The sequence below is a fragment of the Ylistrum balloti genome, unplaced genomic scaffold (assembly GCF_031769215.1).
Source record: "Ylistrum balloti isolate Yb309-2 unplaced genomic scaffold, AGI_CSIRO_Ybal_v1 Utg371712, whole genome shotgun sequence".
Lineage (NCBI taxonomy): Eukaryota > Metazoa > Mollusca > Bivalvia > Pectinida > Pectinidae > Ylistrum > Ylistrum balloti.
This window is the reverse complement of record NW_026782862.1, coordinates 12,207-31,153: the sequence shown is the minus strand read 5'-3', so window position 1 is coordinate 31,153 and position 18,947 is coordinate 12,207. Positions and strand designations below refer to the sequence as shown.

The following is an 18,947-nucleotide window of genomic DNA, read 5'->3' as shown; positions in this document are numbered from 1 at the left end:
ACCAAATGAATCTTTCTCAAATATCACATGTAGGTTCCTTTTGGTCCCTGGTTGTGCCCTTTTGATTTTGTGGCTGTTCAGAAAATACAAAATGGCTGAGAGGCTGCCACCTTGTATTTGAACAAAGAAATTTTGTTATCAATATTTCTTGACATGTACTTGATGGACTAATCAATAATCCTTAATCATTATTAGCTGTTGTAAGCATTTTCTGTTGCTGGAGCATTATCTCAGCTAAAGAATACAGAGTACTGGGATGTGATTCTAATTAAAATGACCTCTGTTTTATTTATTTTGTATTTTACACTGCTATATATTTTGGTATGTGCTCAAGCTAGATGTACAATATGTAGGTTAGGTAAATAGGAGCCTAACATGATCACTAGTGTGTGGGTACATTTGTTATTATGGTGCTGAAGAATAGCACTCAGATATTTTGTTTTAAGCATTGAAATAGTTGTGGGTTTAAGGAATGTGTATATGTATAATATTATGATTGGTCAGTCTGTTGATTTTGTTTCCTGAGGCATTAATGCAAAATTAAATTTGGAGTCATTTCTATAACAGATATCAGAAAATTAAACCCATTGAATATTGACAAATGCAGAATACCACTCTACCTTGAACATACAAACAAAAGTCCTTTGGAAGAAGAAATGCATGAGAGAGAATTCTGAAGAAAGTTGAATTTGGAGAAAAGAAATAAAATTAAGTGTTGCATTGCCAAAGGTAATGTGCTTTGAAGGCTGTCTTTGGTTTCTTGGTTATTAAGCAGAAATATATTTGTGTCTGTCAGTAGCATGGTCATCGTTTGAAGCATGTTCATATTTAATACCTAAAAATGCAAATATTTCAACACAACCTTTAATGGACGTCTTAGTGCAATGAAAAGCATCCTCAGATATAGTATCTGCCAACTTTTTTATTCAAATCTAACCCCAGAATTATATGTCATCTGATATTTTTATTTCCCAACATAGAGGTATATATAATATTCTGTACATTAGCTGACATGTTTTTTTTAACTCACCTGGCCCTTCAGGCCAAATGAGCTATAGGGATACAGCGGCGTCTGTTGTCTGTCGTCCATCAACTTTTTCTAAAATATGCTACTTATCATGAACCGCTGAGCCATTTTGACCAAACTTTGCCAGAATCATGTTTAGGTGAAGAGGATTCAATTTGTATAAATGGTTGGTCTTGGCCCCTAAGGGCAAGAGGGGCAGGGTCCTAAATGGGAAATTCAGCAAATTCTTTAAAATTCTACTTCTCCTGAAGGAATTGAATGAAAGGGTTCATATATGGTCTGCAACATGCTTAGGCCAAGGGGACTCAACTTTGAATAAAGCATGGGCCTGATCCCTCAGGGGCCAGAGGGGCGGGGCCCAATAAGGGAAACTTTGTAAAATCTTAATAAATTCTTTAAAACCCTACTTCTTCTGTAGAAATATCAGGATATCGTTCATATTTTGCCTCAAGGATGTAGAGGTGAAGAGGATTTAATTTTGTATAAACTGTGGGTCTGGGCCCCTAGGGGCCAGAGGGCCGTGGCCCATTAGAGGTAACTTGTTTAATTCTTTACAATCCTACTTCTTCTGAAGGAATTAAAGCAAAGGGTTCATATTAGGTCTGAAACGTGCTTAGGACATGAGGACTCAATTTAGTATAAACCCTGGATCTGGGCCCCTAGTAACTTAGTAACTTAGTAAATTCTTTAAAATCCTACTTCTTCTGAAGGAATTGAAGTAAAGGGTTCATATTAAGTCTGAAACAAGCTTAGGACATGTGGACTCAATTGTGTATAAACCATGGGCCTTGGCCTTCTGGGGCCAGAGGGGCGACGCCCAACAGGAAACTTAGTGATGTGGTTCATATTTTGCCTGAAACATCGAGATGAAGGGGATTAAAATTTGGTTAATCGTTTGGTCTGGGCCCCTAGGGGTAAGAGAGGCGAGCCCTCTGGGCCTCTTGTTTTAATATGGAAATGTCACAAAATATTTTCTTCTTGCGTAATTTAATTGTATAAAATACATATATTAATATTGGCAAACATTTTCAGGGCAAGTTTTAGTATGTTATGCTGTATTTAGATAAACTTATTTCTGCTTTGAATATAAAGAAAAAAAAATTGCTTAACTGAACTTTCATAAAGTTGTCAAGCAAGTATTAGGTGAAAATTAATATGTTTGTGTATGCACTATTTGTACTAAGATGTATTAATGTTTGTCACCGATAGAAGTTCTGTAGGGTTCTCACATAGATTTAGTAAGATCAGAACAGCATTTTTGTTCTTTTTGTGTTTTGTTTGTTCTTTGTAAAGTAGCATGGAGGTTCCTCATGGGTTTATTATTGATGTAGTAAAGTACTGTTTTAAATTGTTCTTTCTCTTTGGCCAAAATATCTTGGGGGTTTGAAGGTTTATAAAGCATAATAAAGCACAAAGATAAAATCTGTTTTTTCTATTCCAAAATGTAAGAGTTTGACTATCAGAATTAAATGTGATTGTGCTTAATAGGTCATCTGACCTAGGATGTTCAATGTGATGTCAATAATCTTTTTACATTTTAAGCTTCTTCTCAGGTTTCAGCAGTGAAATTAATCTGAAACTTGCCAGGAATGATCTTGAAATGGTCCTGACTAAGTGTTGGGTCATCATCTTAATAAAACACATATTAAACTTCTCTAGTTTCATCAGGAGTATTGAGTTGAAATTTGTCAGAAATAATCCTGAGATGGTCCTGACCAAGTCCTGCTATTTTTAGAGTTGGTCTGTGCTTCATGTACATGGTGTCTGTGCATAAACTTGTGTATGTATATATGAGAAAATATGTGTGTTATGAATTAAAAGTCTCAATCAGTTTTTTGTCTGTGTTTATGTTGTGTATAAACTTCTTAATTATGACTATTAGTTGGAAAGTACATCAAATGTTGAAAGATCCATTCACTTCGACATGTTTGTGAATTTGAAGTATTGTTCTTTATGGACCATTCAAGAAAGATTTTATCCATTACATCACAAATACCAGAGGTATTCCCAAATTATCCACTAGATTGGTTTGTATTTATATCAAAGTGTCTCATTTCAGGGACTTCGAATGAGTATTTAACATTGATGTACTAGTTCATACAAATCTTTCTATAATGCTGCCGTTAGAGAGGCAAATAAGTTCTTCCCTCTAATCACCTGGTATGGCTATTTGCAGTTACTTGGTATTTAGGTGATGTGTACATATGTTTGCCCTATAGTGATCAATCAGTTTGTCCGCCTGGCCAACTTTTACTTTCTATGTCGTTACTGAGGAATATTTTGTTAATACATTATGAAGCAAAGTTGATCAAGAGTAAGAGAGAAAACAAATGACAAAAAGTAAAGGTCACTGGGTCAAAGGTCAAGCTATATAGATCAATTTTGGTATGTCACAACATTTTATTAGGTCTTTATGAAGCAATTTGGTTTGAATTAAGAAGAGAACTGAGCAAAGGTCAGGGTCACTAGATCAAAGGACAAGATTACTTGATCAAAGGTCAAGGTCAAATTTCGTATCATGTCAAAGATAAATATTTTGTTATGACTAATTTGTTGGAATTCAATAAGAAAACCATTTACCAGAGGCCATGACATTGTGTTGAATGGCAAGATAGATTGTCAGCCTATTAATGAACATTTTGTTACAAAATGATGAAGCAAAGTTGGTCAAACCTTAAAGAAAGTTTACCTTTACCGAAGGTAAAGATCACCAAGGCAATAGTCAAGGTCGAATATGGTATGTCAGTGATGAACATTTTGTTAAGATATCATGAAGCAAAGCTGGTTGGAATGATGAAAAGGTGAAGTAACCAAAGGTCGAGGTCACTGGATCATGGGTCAAAGTTAATGGGCAGAATTCAAGGTCCAATCTTGTATAATGCTATGAAGGAATATTTTGTTATTAAATAATGCAGAAAGGTTGGTCATAATTAGAAGTAGAAAACCAAAGGTCAAGGCCTCTGGGTCAAGCTCGGGTCAATTTTTTACCATTCCAGTACTGGTAAGTATTTTATTATGGCATGATGAAGCAAAGTTGGTCAAAATTTTGAAGAGAAGTTAAATGACCAAAGGTCAAGGTCACTGGTCAAAGGTCAGTCAATTGTGGTATTTTGGGTACACTGCAGGGTCCTTGCTGACCCCAATGAGACAATTCCGGCAATGGGAGGTGGAAAACATGTCATCGTCGTCTTCATCATAATCATCCTAGTTATTTTTAGTTGGGATGAATGAAGCACACATAGGAGGGGCATAGCAGTTGAACCTGTATATGTTTTGCTACTACGAATTGATAGTTTATAATGTATAATAATGTCTAGCGAGGTTTGTAAGGTTACTTATCACAACTGTCACTGGACTATATCAATCAAGTTGGGAAGCTGTGTAAGGTGAACTGACACACTGATAAATTATTGTTAGCCTGATTTCAAACACTTTCTTCAAGATGGTAATGTCAATAAAATAAAAACTCTACCAGTAGAAGATTCAAGTGACATTTTGATGACAACTCTGTCACCTTCATCAGACATGCAAACTACCAGTGTGACACATTAGCACTGACATATGCAGGATTTACTATAATCCTGTGAAGACAAATTAGAGAACAGTGTAACAAGAGAAAAAGGTAATTTGCTGTAGTCATTTGGCCATGCTTTTGTTTCAATACATTATTGACTGGGAAAATATTAAAATAGTCAACAGTAAAATCAACTGTTTTAGGCAGCTGGTCAAGGAGGCCATCTGGATAGAAAGCAACAGACCAGTACCAGGCAGAGACAAAGGGAGTCACAGATTTGAACATTTTCATATAATTGTTGGCACACATTTTACCTGTATGGAGAGATGTTCATTTGACAGAGTGTATATGAATTATGTTGTAGTACTGAGAATGGTGTTGATTTGACAGTGTTTACATGAAATATCATTTTTGTATAGTATTCATTTGACAGTGTTCCTGAGTTAGGATGTGAGTATAAGAGAGGGATATTTGTTTGACAGTGTTCCTGAGTTAGGATGTGAGTATAGGAGAGGGATATTTGTTTGACAGTGTTCCTGAGTTAGGATGTGAGTATAGGAGAGGGATATTTGTTTGACAGTGTTCCTGAGTTAGGATGTGAGTATAGGAGAGGGATATTTGTTTGACAGTGTTCCTGAGTTAGGATGTGAGTATAGGAGAGGGATATTTGTTTGACAGTGTTCCTGAGTTAGGATGTGAGTATAGGAGAGGGATATTTGTTTGACAGTGTTCCTGAGTTAGGATGTGAGTATAAGAGAGGGATATTTGTTTGACAGTGTACACCCATTATTATTTAGTTATGCATAGATTTAGAAGTCAGACGATCAATACAGTTTTTAGGGATACCCAGGGGTTTCCTTACAAGCGCTAACTATTTGTCTTACAACACTTGACTAATATTAAATTGTATGTCTGAACTCAGGATGTTTGGTGTTCTTAAGGTTCTTGAACATGTTCCTCCTGCATTTCTGGTGACTTAGTGTGATCAATATTTTTGCATTGTTCACCCTGCATCATTTGATTGCAAGTACTTCTCACAAGCCACTGAACCAATTTCCATAAAATTATGAAGGAACCGTTTTCATGGCAAAAGTTATAAAGTATAAGGTTTCCTCCCCAGTGGCCTTTGGAATGGGGACAAAGGGGATCAAACTAGTTAAGAATTAAACCTACAGTCACACAGGCCATTGATTGAAAAGTTGTATGGTGCTGTATCTAGTCTATCTAAACGGCATCCTTCTCTTACCCTGACTGTAACTTCTTCATTGCTCTAATTCATGCAAAAATATTTCAAATAAATACACTGCACGTGATAAACGTATTGTTTATAGATGCATTAAGACAAAAAAAGGTGTTCAAGTGTGACTTAATTAGTAATTAGGGCACTTAATTACCGTGACCTACTTTTCAACAATGGCATGTTGTTTGGTCATTTTTTCTAATGAAGGTTTGAAATATATCATCAAATGACATTTAAGAAAAAAAAACTAAAAAGAAAAAAAAATTTAGTTTGATAACAATTGCAATAATTATGAATTCGATTCCCCACTCCTCCCCTCTATAACAACTGAACAACCTTGAGCTGACCTTAGATTAATGTCATGTCATTACCGCCTGACCTCAAGTTTTTAATAGACAACAAATAATGGAAAGTAACCGTGGCGTCGTCTTAAATGTTTGTCTGGACTTTGCACGATAAATATCGTTTTATGATTCTTTGAAGTTTGAGAAAAAATAATCTATCACCAGAAATGGGATGGGAAAGAAAAATCACGCATCATCCAGAGAGATTTATTATTTAAGGCTCGGTAGACGACAGATCTATGTCCTCTTGTGTGAGATTTGTACCCCAAACCATTGTTAAAGGTAGACTCTACATTTATCATCAATAGTAAGTATATCAGTCAACATTCGTGCCTTGTATTTAACAATATCCCTATCCCCCGTAAAAAGAAATGCTATTCCCTGTACAGTCAAATCAACACTTGTGTATATCCCCCGTACACCATGCCGGTAAGTTTTGACTTAATATCTCCGTTATGCCACAAAAGAATTTCTTATTTTTAACAAGTAACACGAGTGAACGAGCATCAATTTGTACGCTTCAGATTTCCGATAAGTGATATAGACGTTCTTAAATGCTAGCACATGTTACACAGTTCGGGAATGTCGACCGTAAGCAATTAATTTTTATAGGTCTCTGCAAATTTATTCTAACGTTTGTACACATGCATTATATAACAGATCTATTCAATTGTTACGTATCTAAGACTATATTAATGGTGATCAAATTAACGAGAATTTCACCTCGTGCATGCCGAGCTGCTCACTAACGTGGCTATTTCCTGTGTACGTTTAAGCACAGTGCTCACTAAGAAAATGAAATATATATATCTCAAGTTGCCTTAATGTACGTTTATCGGCTCTAATCGTAACTTTAATAGTTTAGAAGAAATCATGATAATTTTTATGTCAAAGCAATGTTACATCATTTTCATACATTTTGATCTAATTGTATGTTGAATGTGTATACATCATAAAATATCATCAAATCATATGATATTTAATTCCACATTTGTTACCAAGTCAATTATCATTTCAAAGAGTTGCTGGATTTCAACATTTATTTTATAGTTTAAGAAGACAGGTATTTTTCAAAATTTGAATGTGTGTATCTGAGGTGTTCATTTGAGTGTGTGTATCTGAGGTGTTCATTTGAGTGTGTGTATCTGAGGTGTTCATTTGAGTGTGTGTATCTGAGGTGTGTCAGAATGTGTGTATCTGAGGTGTTCATTTGAGTGTGTGTATCTGAGGTGTTCATTTGAGTGTGTGTATCTGAGGTGTTCATTTGAATGTGTGTATCTGAGGTGTTCATTTGAGTGTGTGTATCTGAGGTGTTCATTTGAATGTGTGTATCTGAGGTGTTCATTTGAGTGTGTGTATCTGAGGTGTTCATTTGAATGTGTATCTGAGGTGTTCATTTGAATGTGTGTATCTGAGGTGTTCATTTGAATGTGTATCTGAGGTGTTCATTTGAATGTGTATCTGAGGTGCTCATTTGAGTGTGTGTATCTGAGGTGTTCATTTGAATGTGTATCTGAGGTGTTCATTTGAATGTGTGTATCTGAGGTGTTCATTTGAATGTGTGTATCTGAGGTGTTCATTTGAGTGTGTGTATCTGAGGTGTTCATTTGAGTGTGTGTATCTGAGGTGTTCATTGGAGTGTGTGTATCTGAGGTGCTCATTTGAGTGTGTGTATCTGAGGTGTTCATTTGAGTGTGTGTATCTGAGGTGTTCATTTGAGTGTGTGTATCTGAGGTGTTCATTTGAGTGTGTGTATCTGAGGTGTTCATTTGAGTGTGTGTATCTGAGGTGCTCATTTGAGTGTGTGTATCTGAGGTGTTCATTTGAATGTGTATCTGAGGTGTTCATTTGAATGTGTGTATCTGAGGTGTTCATTGGAGTGTGTGTATCTGAGGTGCTCATTTGAGTGTGTGTATCTGAGGTGTTCATTTGAGTGTGTGTATCTGAGGTGTTCATTTGAGTGTGTGTATCTGAGGTGCTCATTTGAGTGTGTGTATCTGAGGTGTTCATTTGAGTGTGTGTATCTGAGGTGTTCATTTGAGTGTGTGTATCTGAGGTGTTCATTTGAATGTGTGTATCTGAGGTGTTCATTCTTTTGCAAATATCCCATATCAAGGCTAATACATGTTACACTTCCTAAATAATGAAAGTCGATAACTATTCATTTTTAACACATTTAGCAACATCATTCTATAACAAATTTTGGTCAAATTTCATAGAAAGATAAAGTATGTACATGTATGTAGCCCACACATTATTGTTATTTAGAGTTTCAAAGTCAAGGGCAAGGTATACAGATAATCAACATTGATTCAACTTAAACACTTAGCAGCTTCATTTATGTCAAAGTTTATGACAAGATCAAATATATGTATAATTCCTACAGGGTTTCAGGTCAGGGTCAAGGTCACTGTTGCAGACTATAAAAAGTCATTTACAGATTCATCTTAATTATTTAGCGACTTCATGATTTCATACATTCTAGTGAAACTCAATAGTCTGTCTTCATAGGGTTTCTTAGTTTAAAGGCCAAGGCCAAGTTTACAGTGGCAATTTAAGGAAAACTTTTTGTTTAATGATTCTGATGAAAGCTGTTCCTTAATTAGGTGGACCCAAGATCTTGAATAGCCACAGGTATGTAGGTTGCATTTCTGTAACCCCACAGTGACAGATTTTGCACCCCATACTTCTAAACTTTTGTTACAATCAGGAAATGCTTGTTTTTATGCCCCCGCCATCAAATGGCCGGGGGCATATAGCTTTACCCACGTCCATCCGTCCCGTCGTGTCATGTCACGTCGCATTCCGAATCAGTATATCCCATTTAACGATAGGTCGTTGGGCATTTATGTCTTACAGACATTTTCAAATATTATTAATTTGTCACCCCTGTATGGGCCAAAGTTTTGAGCACATGTGTTTTGGTAAATGAAAGATGAAACCAGTAGCTTTGTGTAAGCTAATTGACTGGTCTTATGCATCCATGGTTCTGAAGGCATTTGGGTTAAAGAAATGGCAGGCAATATTGAACAACCATGGTGCTGAACTTTATTTTTTTGATACAGTGGAGTGTTTGATATTCACTGGCTTTGTAAAGGATATTAGCTATAGCATGGTTTGGTTTTGAATTGTTTACGGGAATTTGGAAGACAACCAAGGTGAAATCAAGGCACATTATGCTATAGAAAGGTAAAATAATTTTTTCAATCATTCAGATCTGTTCGATTTTTAGCCCACCATCTGATGATAGTGGGCTATTCGAATCATCCTTTGTCCATTGACCTTCAGTCATCCGTCGTTAATCTATAAATAGTTCTTGTTATTCATATTTCTCATCAAGTACGGGATGGATTTTTTTCAACTTTTATATGTAGGTACCCCATGGTCCCTAGCATGGTACAGTTTTTGTGGTGATTCCATGAACAACATGGCCAATAATTGGTTTTCTTGGGTTTTAGCGGGAAATCTTGTTATCACTTTTCCTTGACAACTTCTCAAATTTCATATGCATAGTCCCCTTGCTTCCTTGTTGTGCATGGTAGCTTTTTTGGATCAATTTAAGAATTAAATGAGACTTACCTGTAAGTTGAAATTTGATTGTAATTCTGTCTTCACTCCTGGAGATGCATCGGGATCACATGAGATGCGTGCGCATCGTTAGCAGTCATTCTTCAAAGATGTGAGTGGACACTACCAAGTACTAACTTGATGAGGTATAGGAACCAACTATAAAAACACTAAGTTCCAAGATATTCCAAGAAGGGGACGGGTAAAATGGGAGGGCATGTGATCCCGATGCACCTCCAGGAGTGAAGACAGAATTACAATCAAATTTCAACTTACAGGTAAGGCTCATTTAATTCTTAAATTCTGTCATTCACTCCTGGATGGTACATCCAGGATCCCATGAGATGTTCAAAGAGAGTGTTCACGAACAAATAAGTAATGCAAGGTATAGAATTAAATGTTATATTGAACAACTCAAACATATGTACATACAAGAACATATATATGTGTGCATATAACTGGAAACATGAAGTTAAGATCAGAAGAAATGTCAGCTAATAGCTGTATCACTCAAGATAATAAAGTCATAAAATCTGTTGCACACAAGGAAAGAGTCTACAAACTACTCGCACTTGTCTAAGCTTAATGAAACGTAAAATTTTCAATATCGTTGCTAAGTCTTCAAAAGATGATCAGTGACTAGAGATCAGTTCCTTGAGTCCTATTTCCTTTGGCACATGTATGAAAACCACAAAGTTAATAATATATACCAAATGTAATGAACATAGTTCCATAGTACGCAGCTTCCACTAGTATGATGATGGACACACAATCTTATTCTTAACCACTCAATTGAGATAATTCCATTAAATGTCATTCACTAAAAGTATTTGTCTCTGCTGTACCATCTCACGAGTACTCCATCATGTCAATACAGAAAGATCACAAAGTTCTAATATCACATGTATAAATGTCAATGAATCTTGAATACCGTGCTGGAATCCACAAAAAGTTTTTTGTAAAACTTTGCAAAGGTGCTGGTATTGCTCCATCCAGCTGTACTTAGTATTGAGGTTATTGGTACCTGTAGCCTAGATGCTGCAGAAACTGATGCTGCTCTTGTGCTATGCGGTGTAAAGATATTCATATCTATCCCAGCACTAGCCAACGTTGTCTTAATCCATCTTGCTAATGTTGCTTTAGACACTGGTTTGTAAGGCTTTTGAAACCCCAAAAACAGTTTTGAGTGTTGTCCTGTAAGAGGTTCAGTTCTTGTTAGGTAGTCTTTACATATTGACACAACACAAAGCTGTTTGTCCTCAAACTGCTGAAGGGTTATCTCCCTTTGATGGAAACCTGGACGAGTCTGTTTTAGTGCATCTCCAAATCTAAGTTTCAGACTAGAATCTGTTAGAGAAATGTTCTTTATATCCAACAAGTGAAGGGATTGTAGTCGTTGGCCTGTTAATAGTGCCAACATAGTAACCAGCTTTAGTGTTAAAGATTTTAATGTCCCACAGTCCATAGTCTTTAAGAATGTTAACACTTGCTCAGGGTCCCATGAAACATTGTTCCTGGGCAAAGCCGGTCGTAAATTGAAAACTTTCATAAATCTCTTGATCAAGGGATGAGTGCCACATCCTTGGCCATTAATAACAACAAATGTGGACAACATTGACCTAGCGCTGTTAATGGCACTATAACCAAGTCCTCTGTGGTAAAGTGATGTTAAAAAGCTCAAAATGTCTCTGATATCAGGTGACACGGCACAAATGTTTTCCGAACTCGCAAATGTTGTCCATTTTTTAAAGAATGTTGAGTACTGTTTGACTGTTGATGGTCGCCATGATGACAAGATGATCTGTTCAACATCTGGCGGAATTGACAACATTCGGAGGGATCTCCTGACACCCGACAAGCCATTAATGTCATCTTTGGAAGGTTGTTCCTGTCCCTGGTTCCTCGGTGTGGATGACTGAGGATTCTGTTGACCGTAGGTAAAATAAAAACAATCAATAATACAGTTCAGAAGATGTGAATACCATGGCTGAGTAGACCACATTGGTGCTATTAATAAAGCTTGTGTTTTATCCTCACATATTTTTTGGAGAATTTTACCCAATAAAGAGAATGGCGGAAAAATGAAACTGTAAGAGTTCCATGTTAATGTAAAAGCATCAACTGCACATGCAAAGGGATCAGGCTTCCAAGATACATACTTGGGAAGCTGTGCATTTAGTCTGGAAGCAAACAAATCAATTTGTAGTCTGCCCCAAATTTTTACCAAGATTTGAAAAATATTTGTATGTAACCTCCATTCTGTGTTTTCATGTTCAAGTCTACTTTCTGTATCAGCCTCAACATTTTCACGACCTGGAATGTGGGCTGCGGATAACCATATATCCCTATCAATAGCCCATTTCCAGACTTTAACAGCCAACTCATTACAGGCTTTTGTCTTTTCCCCCATGTTAGAAATGTATGCAATAGCCGTTGTATTGTCAATGTTCAGTCGAATATGTACATGATGTAGGTCTCTACACAATGCCTGACATGTAAACCATGCTGCTTTCAACTCCAGATAATTAATATGATCAAGGCTTTCCTCAAGAGACCATCGTCCACCTGCTTTAAGTTTGACCTTCCCATCATTATCAAATAATGCGCCACCCCGTCCTTTTTTAGATGCATCCGAGGTAAGGATGACAGTGGGTGTACCATGGGAAATAGGATTTAGGGCGGCATGTACATTATTCACCCACCATTCTAGGTCTACTTTACTCTGTGGTGAAAGTGACATATGAGCCATATAACTACCATGTGCAACTTTAAGTGCAAGAATTTTATCTTCCTCCAGAGACCTATAATGTAAAGGACCATACTGCAATTAAAAAACAACATGGCAAACAGGCAGCTGTCTTGGATTTTGCATGACTTTTGTTGATACCACAATTTTTTGACAACCATGGTATGGATTTTTCTCAAACTTCCTATTTAGGTATCTCTAGGACCTTAGTTGTGCATTAAAGGTACTAAATCATTAGGTTTTGGTCATTTTCTTCGAGAATTGGCTTTCAGACAAATGTAGTACTTAAAATTTTAGTATTTACATAATTATAGCATTTGATATGCAAAAATGTCAATGATTAGCATGTTCAAACATTCGCTGGTCAACACTCTAACTGCTAACATGCTGACTGTGAAATCTTATGATTTAGTCCCTTTTTTGGTACTAATTCTGAAAAGAACATGGCCAAAAGGCAGCCATCTTGGATTTTTGCCAGATATTGTTATCAAGATTTCTTGACAACTACTGGATGGACTTTTTCAGATTTTAAAGGTTCCCTTATGACCCTAGTCAAGGATTTGCACCTTTGCATATCAGTTGGAAAAAAATGATATGGCCAAGAGGCAGCCATCTTGGATTTTGGCAGATATTGTTTGTTATAGCTATTACTTGACAACTACTCGATGGATTTTTCACAAATATCATATGAAGGTTCCCCTCGGACCAAGTAGTGCAAATGTACCGTTGTTGACTGAATTGAAAAAAACTGAATGGCCGACAGGCAGCCATCTTGGATTTTGCCAGATAATGTTATTGCTATTTCTTGACCAGAAGTAAATGGATCTTTCTCAAATTTCATTCGTAGATTCTTCGACGAATTTAGTTATGCATTGCACCTGTTTTTGATCAATTTGAAGAACAATATGGCTGACAGGCAGTTATCTTGGATTGTGGTTGGAAATGGATGAATCTTTATCAAGTTTTATACATTGTATAAAGGGTTACACTCAGACCCAAGTTGTGCATTGCAATTGTTTTTTCCCTATTCAAAAAAGGAGATGGCAGAGAGAAGTCCCTTTTGGAATTTGACTGTTATAATAGTTTGTTATTACTTTTTCTCTAAGATTTGAGAAATGAATTGGTTTTCGAGATCAAAAGAGAAAAGATGGGAAAATATCCGTCTGAATTATCATCAATCAATTGATGGTGGGCATCAAGATCTACATTATGAGATGGTTACAGTCCTTCAAAATAGAACTGGTGTTTAAATATCCATTGTCATGTCTTTGGATTGGACTTCAATCTGAGTGATAATCACCATGGTCTAAATGGTTACCAGTTATGACTTGGAACCTGACATGCCCCATTGTGTTAAGTGTAATAATTGATGATGTAAATGATATTTACATTTGCATTGACTTTTACTTTGCAGACATTTGCTGCAATATTGCCCTAACTAGATAGTATTTGTTCATTTGTGAATTGAATGTTTGGTTCAAATGCCCAGGATTAAGTCAATTAAAACATGTTTGAAATTTTCATTACATAATTTAGATCACTTTTCTTTATTCAGAAACAAATTTTGAATTTGAAAAAATTCTACTCTGATAAGGCAATGACTGTTTTTAATGAATATGATATAGTTTTTTTTACATTCGTAATGTGATTAGAGAACAAGTGAAAAATATTTGATAATTATTTTTAAAGATTTTGAAAGTCCCACATAATTATATGATGTGCATATAAAATGATGAGTGACAGGAAACAATCAAGTTTTTCTTTGGCATTGTTTTTTATGTTTTCTTTTTTGTTTTTATATGAATAAAGGAGAAACAATAAATACATGTTGTTTTTAATTCACCTCTGCCTCTACCACCCAGAAAGCTTTTGTCATATCTGGCATCAACTTTTAAAACGTTTAAAAGTGTGATGCTTGTTGATTTGTGAGTTAAACTCTCAAATAGCACTTAAACAGCGTTTGCCTATATAATCACTGTATAACCCACTGTAGGTCATGTGACCTTACAAGAATGTTGGTATTTTTCTGGTTTTTCAAAACTGAGAAGCAATAAATGTAAATAGAGGTATTGGACATTGGTTTCAGTGTTGTTATAGTCAATATGACAGCAAGATGTATGGTGGGCAAATGACATTGGAACCTTCAAGTATTCCATACATCTTTTTGTCATATCTACAATAACAACATTCAGACCCACTGCTACTTGCTAAAAATATCACAAGCCAAGACTTCAGATATCTGATAATTATGTTTCCTGGACTATTTCTATTAAAAATTTTATGCAAGGTCATAGCTTACACTGGTAACACCCAACAAAGTGTACAATATTCATGCAAACCCCCTAATTGCACATCAATACATGGTCTCTAACATTCCTGTAAAGTTGCATTGAAATTGGTCCTCAGTTTAAAAGATGTCAATGCAAGAAAAATTCTGTGACCAGTCACCATAGCAACCGATATTTAAATTATTAAACAGTGTCATGCACATTTCCTCATCATCCTTAATATTCCTGTTAAGTTCCTTGAAATTGGTCTTCAAATTTTGGAAGCGTTCTCTGGATAAGAATGAAAAATATGTTTATAGTGACTAGTAACCATGGCAACAAAACTATTTAAATAATAAACAGTGGCACGCACATCAAAGCATGTTCCCTATTACTATTAGGGCTTTTCACCATCAGGTAAAAGGCCTCTTGTTATTGTTCTGTTTCTTTATATTAATATAGGTTTTTTGCCAAAAGGTCAAAAAAAAAAAAAAATTGATTTTTTAGGTAATCTGACCCGAAGTGCTGTGTGTCGTCCATAAACATTTCATTCAAAAAACATCTTCTCAAATACTAGAAGGCCTAGGGGGCTAATACTTGGCCCATAGCATGTTGGCACGGAGCATTAAAATGTTTGTTGAAATTAATTACCTTGACCCATTTTCAAGGTCACAGGGGTCAAATATGTTAAAATATACAAATGACTTCTTCTCAATAAGCAAAGGATGCTTGGAGGAAAGGCTACCACGTTTGTTCAAATGAATGACCTTGTCCCACTTTCAAGGTCACAGGGGTCAAATATGTTAAAATATACAAACTTCTTCTCAATAAGCAAACGTTTGGAGGAAAGGCTACCAAGTTTGTTCAAATGAATGACCTTGACCCACGTTCAAGGTCACAGCGGTCAAATATGTTAAAATAAACAAATGACTTCTTCTCAATAAGCAAAAGTCCATGAGTGCTGATATTGGGCCTGTACGGTGTTTGGAGGAAAGGCTACCAAGTTTGTTCAAATGAATGACCTTGACCCACTTTCAAGGTCACAGGGGTCAAATATGTTAAAATATACAAACTTCTTCTCAATAAGCAAACGTTCAAGAGTGCTGATATAGGGCCTATATGGTGTTTGGAGTAAAAGTGTTACCAAGTGTGTTCAAATGAATGGCCTTGACCCACTTTCAAGGTCACAGGAGTCAAATATGTTTTAATATACAAACAACTTCTTCTTAATAAGCAAAAGTCCATGAGTGCTGATATTGGGCCATATAGGAAAGGCTACCAAGTTTGTTCAACCCACGTTCAAGGTCACAGTGGTCAAATATGTTAAAATATACAATAAGCAAAAGTCCATGAGTGCTGATATTGGGCCTGTACGGTGTTTGGAGGAAAGGCTACCAAGTTTGTTCAAATGAATGATCTTGTCCCATTTTCAAGGTCACAGGAGTCAAATATGTTAAAATATACAAACTACTTCTCAATAAGAAAACGTTCAAGAGTGCTGATGACTACCAACTTTGTTCCCTTGTCCCACTTTCAAGGTCACAGCGGTTAAATTATGTTTTAATATACCAACGTCTTCTCAATAAGCAAACGTCCAAGAGTGCTGATATTTGGCCTGTAGGTGTTTTTAGTATCTGTTCTTGATGAATATTATTGTAGTATTTACTATTAAAGAGATGAAATATTTTAAAAACCTCTTTCCAAAAATCATTTCTACAATTCTTCCTACAATTCTCAATGTACTCGCTCCCACAATTTGCAAAAAGACCCATATTAATGTAAGATTTTACAATATATTGCCATTTAGCCGTGGTTTGGAAAAGTCTTCTTATCCAAGTTAACTTTAAGGAATAATCTGCACAATTAGCTCCCTTTTAATTTTCTCCTCCATTCCATAGATATTCCATACTGTTTAGCAAATTGTAAAGAAATGAAAAGATCTGGTAAATATTAATTTTTCATCATTAGTTTTTTGTCAAAATAAGTTTTTATCTCGTGGAGATTCACACTAAATTCTATCCCTAATAAGGTAAATTTTCTCCTACCCTACTGCAAATTGTATTCTGGTAAAAAACTGTCATCACTCCATATATAACCTGGGTCTTATCAACATTTACTTTTAAACCTGAACAATTTAGCTCTTTAATTGATTCTTTTAGCGAGTTTTTTGATCCATCAAGTTTTAGTGATGTATCATCTGCGTATTGTGATAATACAAGTGGACAATTTTCAATTTCAATCCCCTTAATGTTAAAATTTTTCCCAATTCTTATTGCCAAAATCTCTGCACAAAGTATAAATAGATATGGTGCGATTGGGTCCCCCTGTCTGCAGCCCCTCTCGATATTGAAGAAAGAAGAAAGATTACCCCCCTGATTTACAGCTGATTGAGCATTTTTGTGTAACGTGTTAAACCAATTAATTATACTATTACCAAAACCAAAGAAAATAAGAACTTTTTCAATGAATGACCAAGATATTGAGTCAAACGCTTTTGCAAAATCTATCATGAGCAACATGCCAGGTAAATCATGCTTCTCTGTGTATTTCATAATGTCATATATTAGTCTAGTATTGATGCCTATGTATCTACCAGAAAGGAAGCCAGTTTGATCGTCATTAATTAATTTACTAAGAACAGTTTTTAATCTATTGGCAATTGAACCCGAAGCAATTTTATATACTACATTCAATAAAGATATAGGTCTCCAATTTTTAATGAAGTGTCTGGGTTTGTCTGCCTTTGGTATACATGTAATTAAACCTTGTCTTTGTGTAATAGATAATTGTCCTGTACAATATCCAAAATTAATTGATCTAACAATGAATTCCCCTAATTTTCCCAAAAAACATTTAAAAAATTCTGCTGTGAAGCCGTCCGAACCAGGGCTTTTGTTGTTTTTCATTAGTTTTAAAGTATTCCCAGCTTCTTTATAAGTTATCTCCCCTTCTAAGTGATTTGATTCAGACTGTGTCAGTTTAGGTATATCATTGAAATTTATATAATCATTTAGGTTAATATTTTCTATATCACCTATATTGTGCCCTCCTCCATAGAGACCTTTGTAAAATGTATATACCTCTCCTAATATCTCCTCTTGTTGTGTTAGTAACTCATTATTATCAGAAAGTAACTTAGGTATTATTTTAGAAGTGTAATTACGATTTTCTAAACCAAAGAAATAGCTAGATGGTTTTTCGCTTTCTTCTACCCACTTTGCCCTTGATCTAATAATGTTTCCTTTAATTTTATGTGACCTTAGTTTTTCCAATTCAGTCCTCTTGGCATCTTTCTCAAATTCCATATGCAGTTTCCCCTTGGTCCCTAGTTGTGCATTGTACCTTTTTTGGACTGATTCGAATTCAAGATGGCCGACAGGTGGCCATCTTGGATTTTGGATGTAAAAGTTTGTTACTGCTATTTCTTGGAAAGTACCAGATGGATCTTTCTCAAATTCCATATGCAGTTTCCCCTTGGTCCCTAGTTGTGCATTGTACCTTTTTTTGGACTGATTCGAATTCAAGATGGCCGACAGGTGGAAAGTACCAGATGGATCTTTCTCAAATTTCATATGCAGGTTCCCCTTGGTCCCTAGTTGTGCATTGTACCTTTTTGGACTGATCCGAAATCAAGATAGCTGACAGGCAGCCATCTTGGATTTTGAGAGTAAAATATTGTTACTACAATATCTGAGGAAGTACTGAATGGATCCTTCTGATATTTCATAGATATTGGTTTCCCTTGGTTCCTAGTTGTGCATTGTACCTTTTTTGGACTGATTTGAAATCAAGGTGGCCCACAGGCAGCCATCTTGTATGTCGACAGTAATACAGCACAAGCATATTGTCCATTATCCACCTGTAACTGACTGCTATCTAATGATACTTTGGGATCTTTTTCAAATGATATTTGCTAATAGGTGCTTAATAAAAATATCTTGTGCCATCATTGAGTACATTCAATGAAGACCAGTTCATGAACATTTACAACACCTGTAACAAACAAAAAAAAATAAACAAATCTTCAAGAACTGAAAACAGATCCTCAAATGGTGGGCGCCAAGATCCCTCTGGGATCTCTTGTTTGTTTTGTACTGGCTCTGATTTCTTGTAAATCGATCTTCACTTATTTTAATCTAATTAATACCAGACACAGTTCAGGTGTGCGATATTTACCAGTGTTTACATGATTTCATGTATTCGCTATTGCCCAAATGCTGCCGTAATGTGGTAGGTATACAT

At 35.7% G+C, this 18,947-nt stretch overlaps 1 protein-coding gene across 1 annotated transcript; it reads right to left on the bottom strand.

Moving 5' to 3' along the window:
- Positions 1-10,605: 10,605 nt before the first annotated feature.
- On the bottom strand, positions 10,606-12,441 carry LOC132563416 (uncharacterized). The gene has a single exon (XM_060228176.1). It carries the CDS (start codon positions 12,439-12,441, stop codon positions 10,606-10,608), a length of 1,836 nt encoding a protein of 611 aa, XP_060084159.1.
- Positions 12,442-18,947: the final 6,506 nt, after the last annotated feature.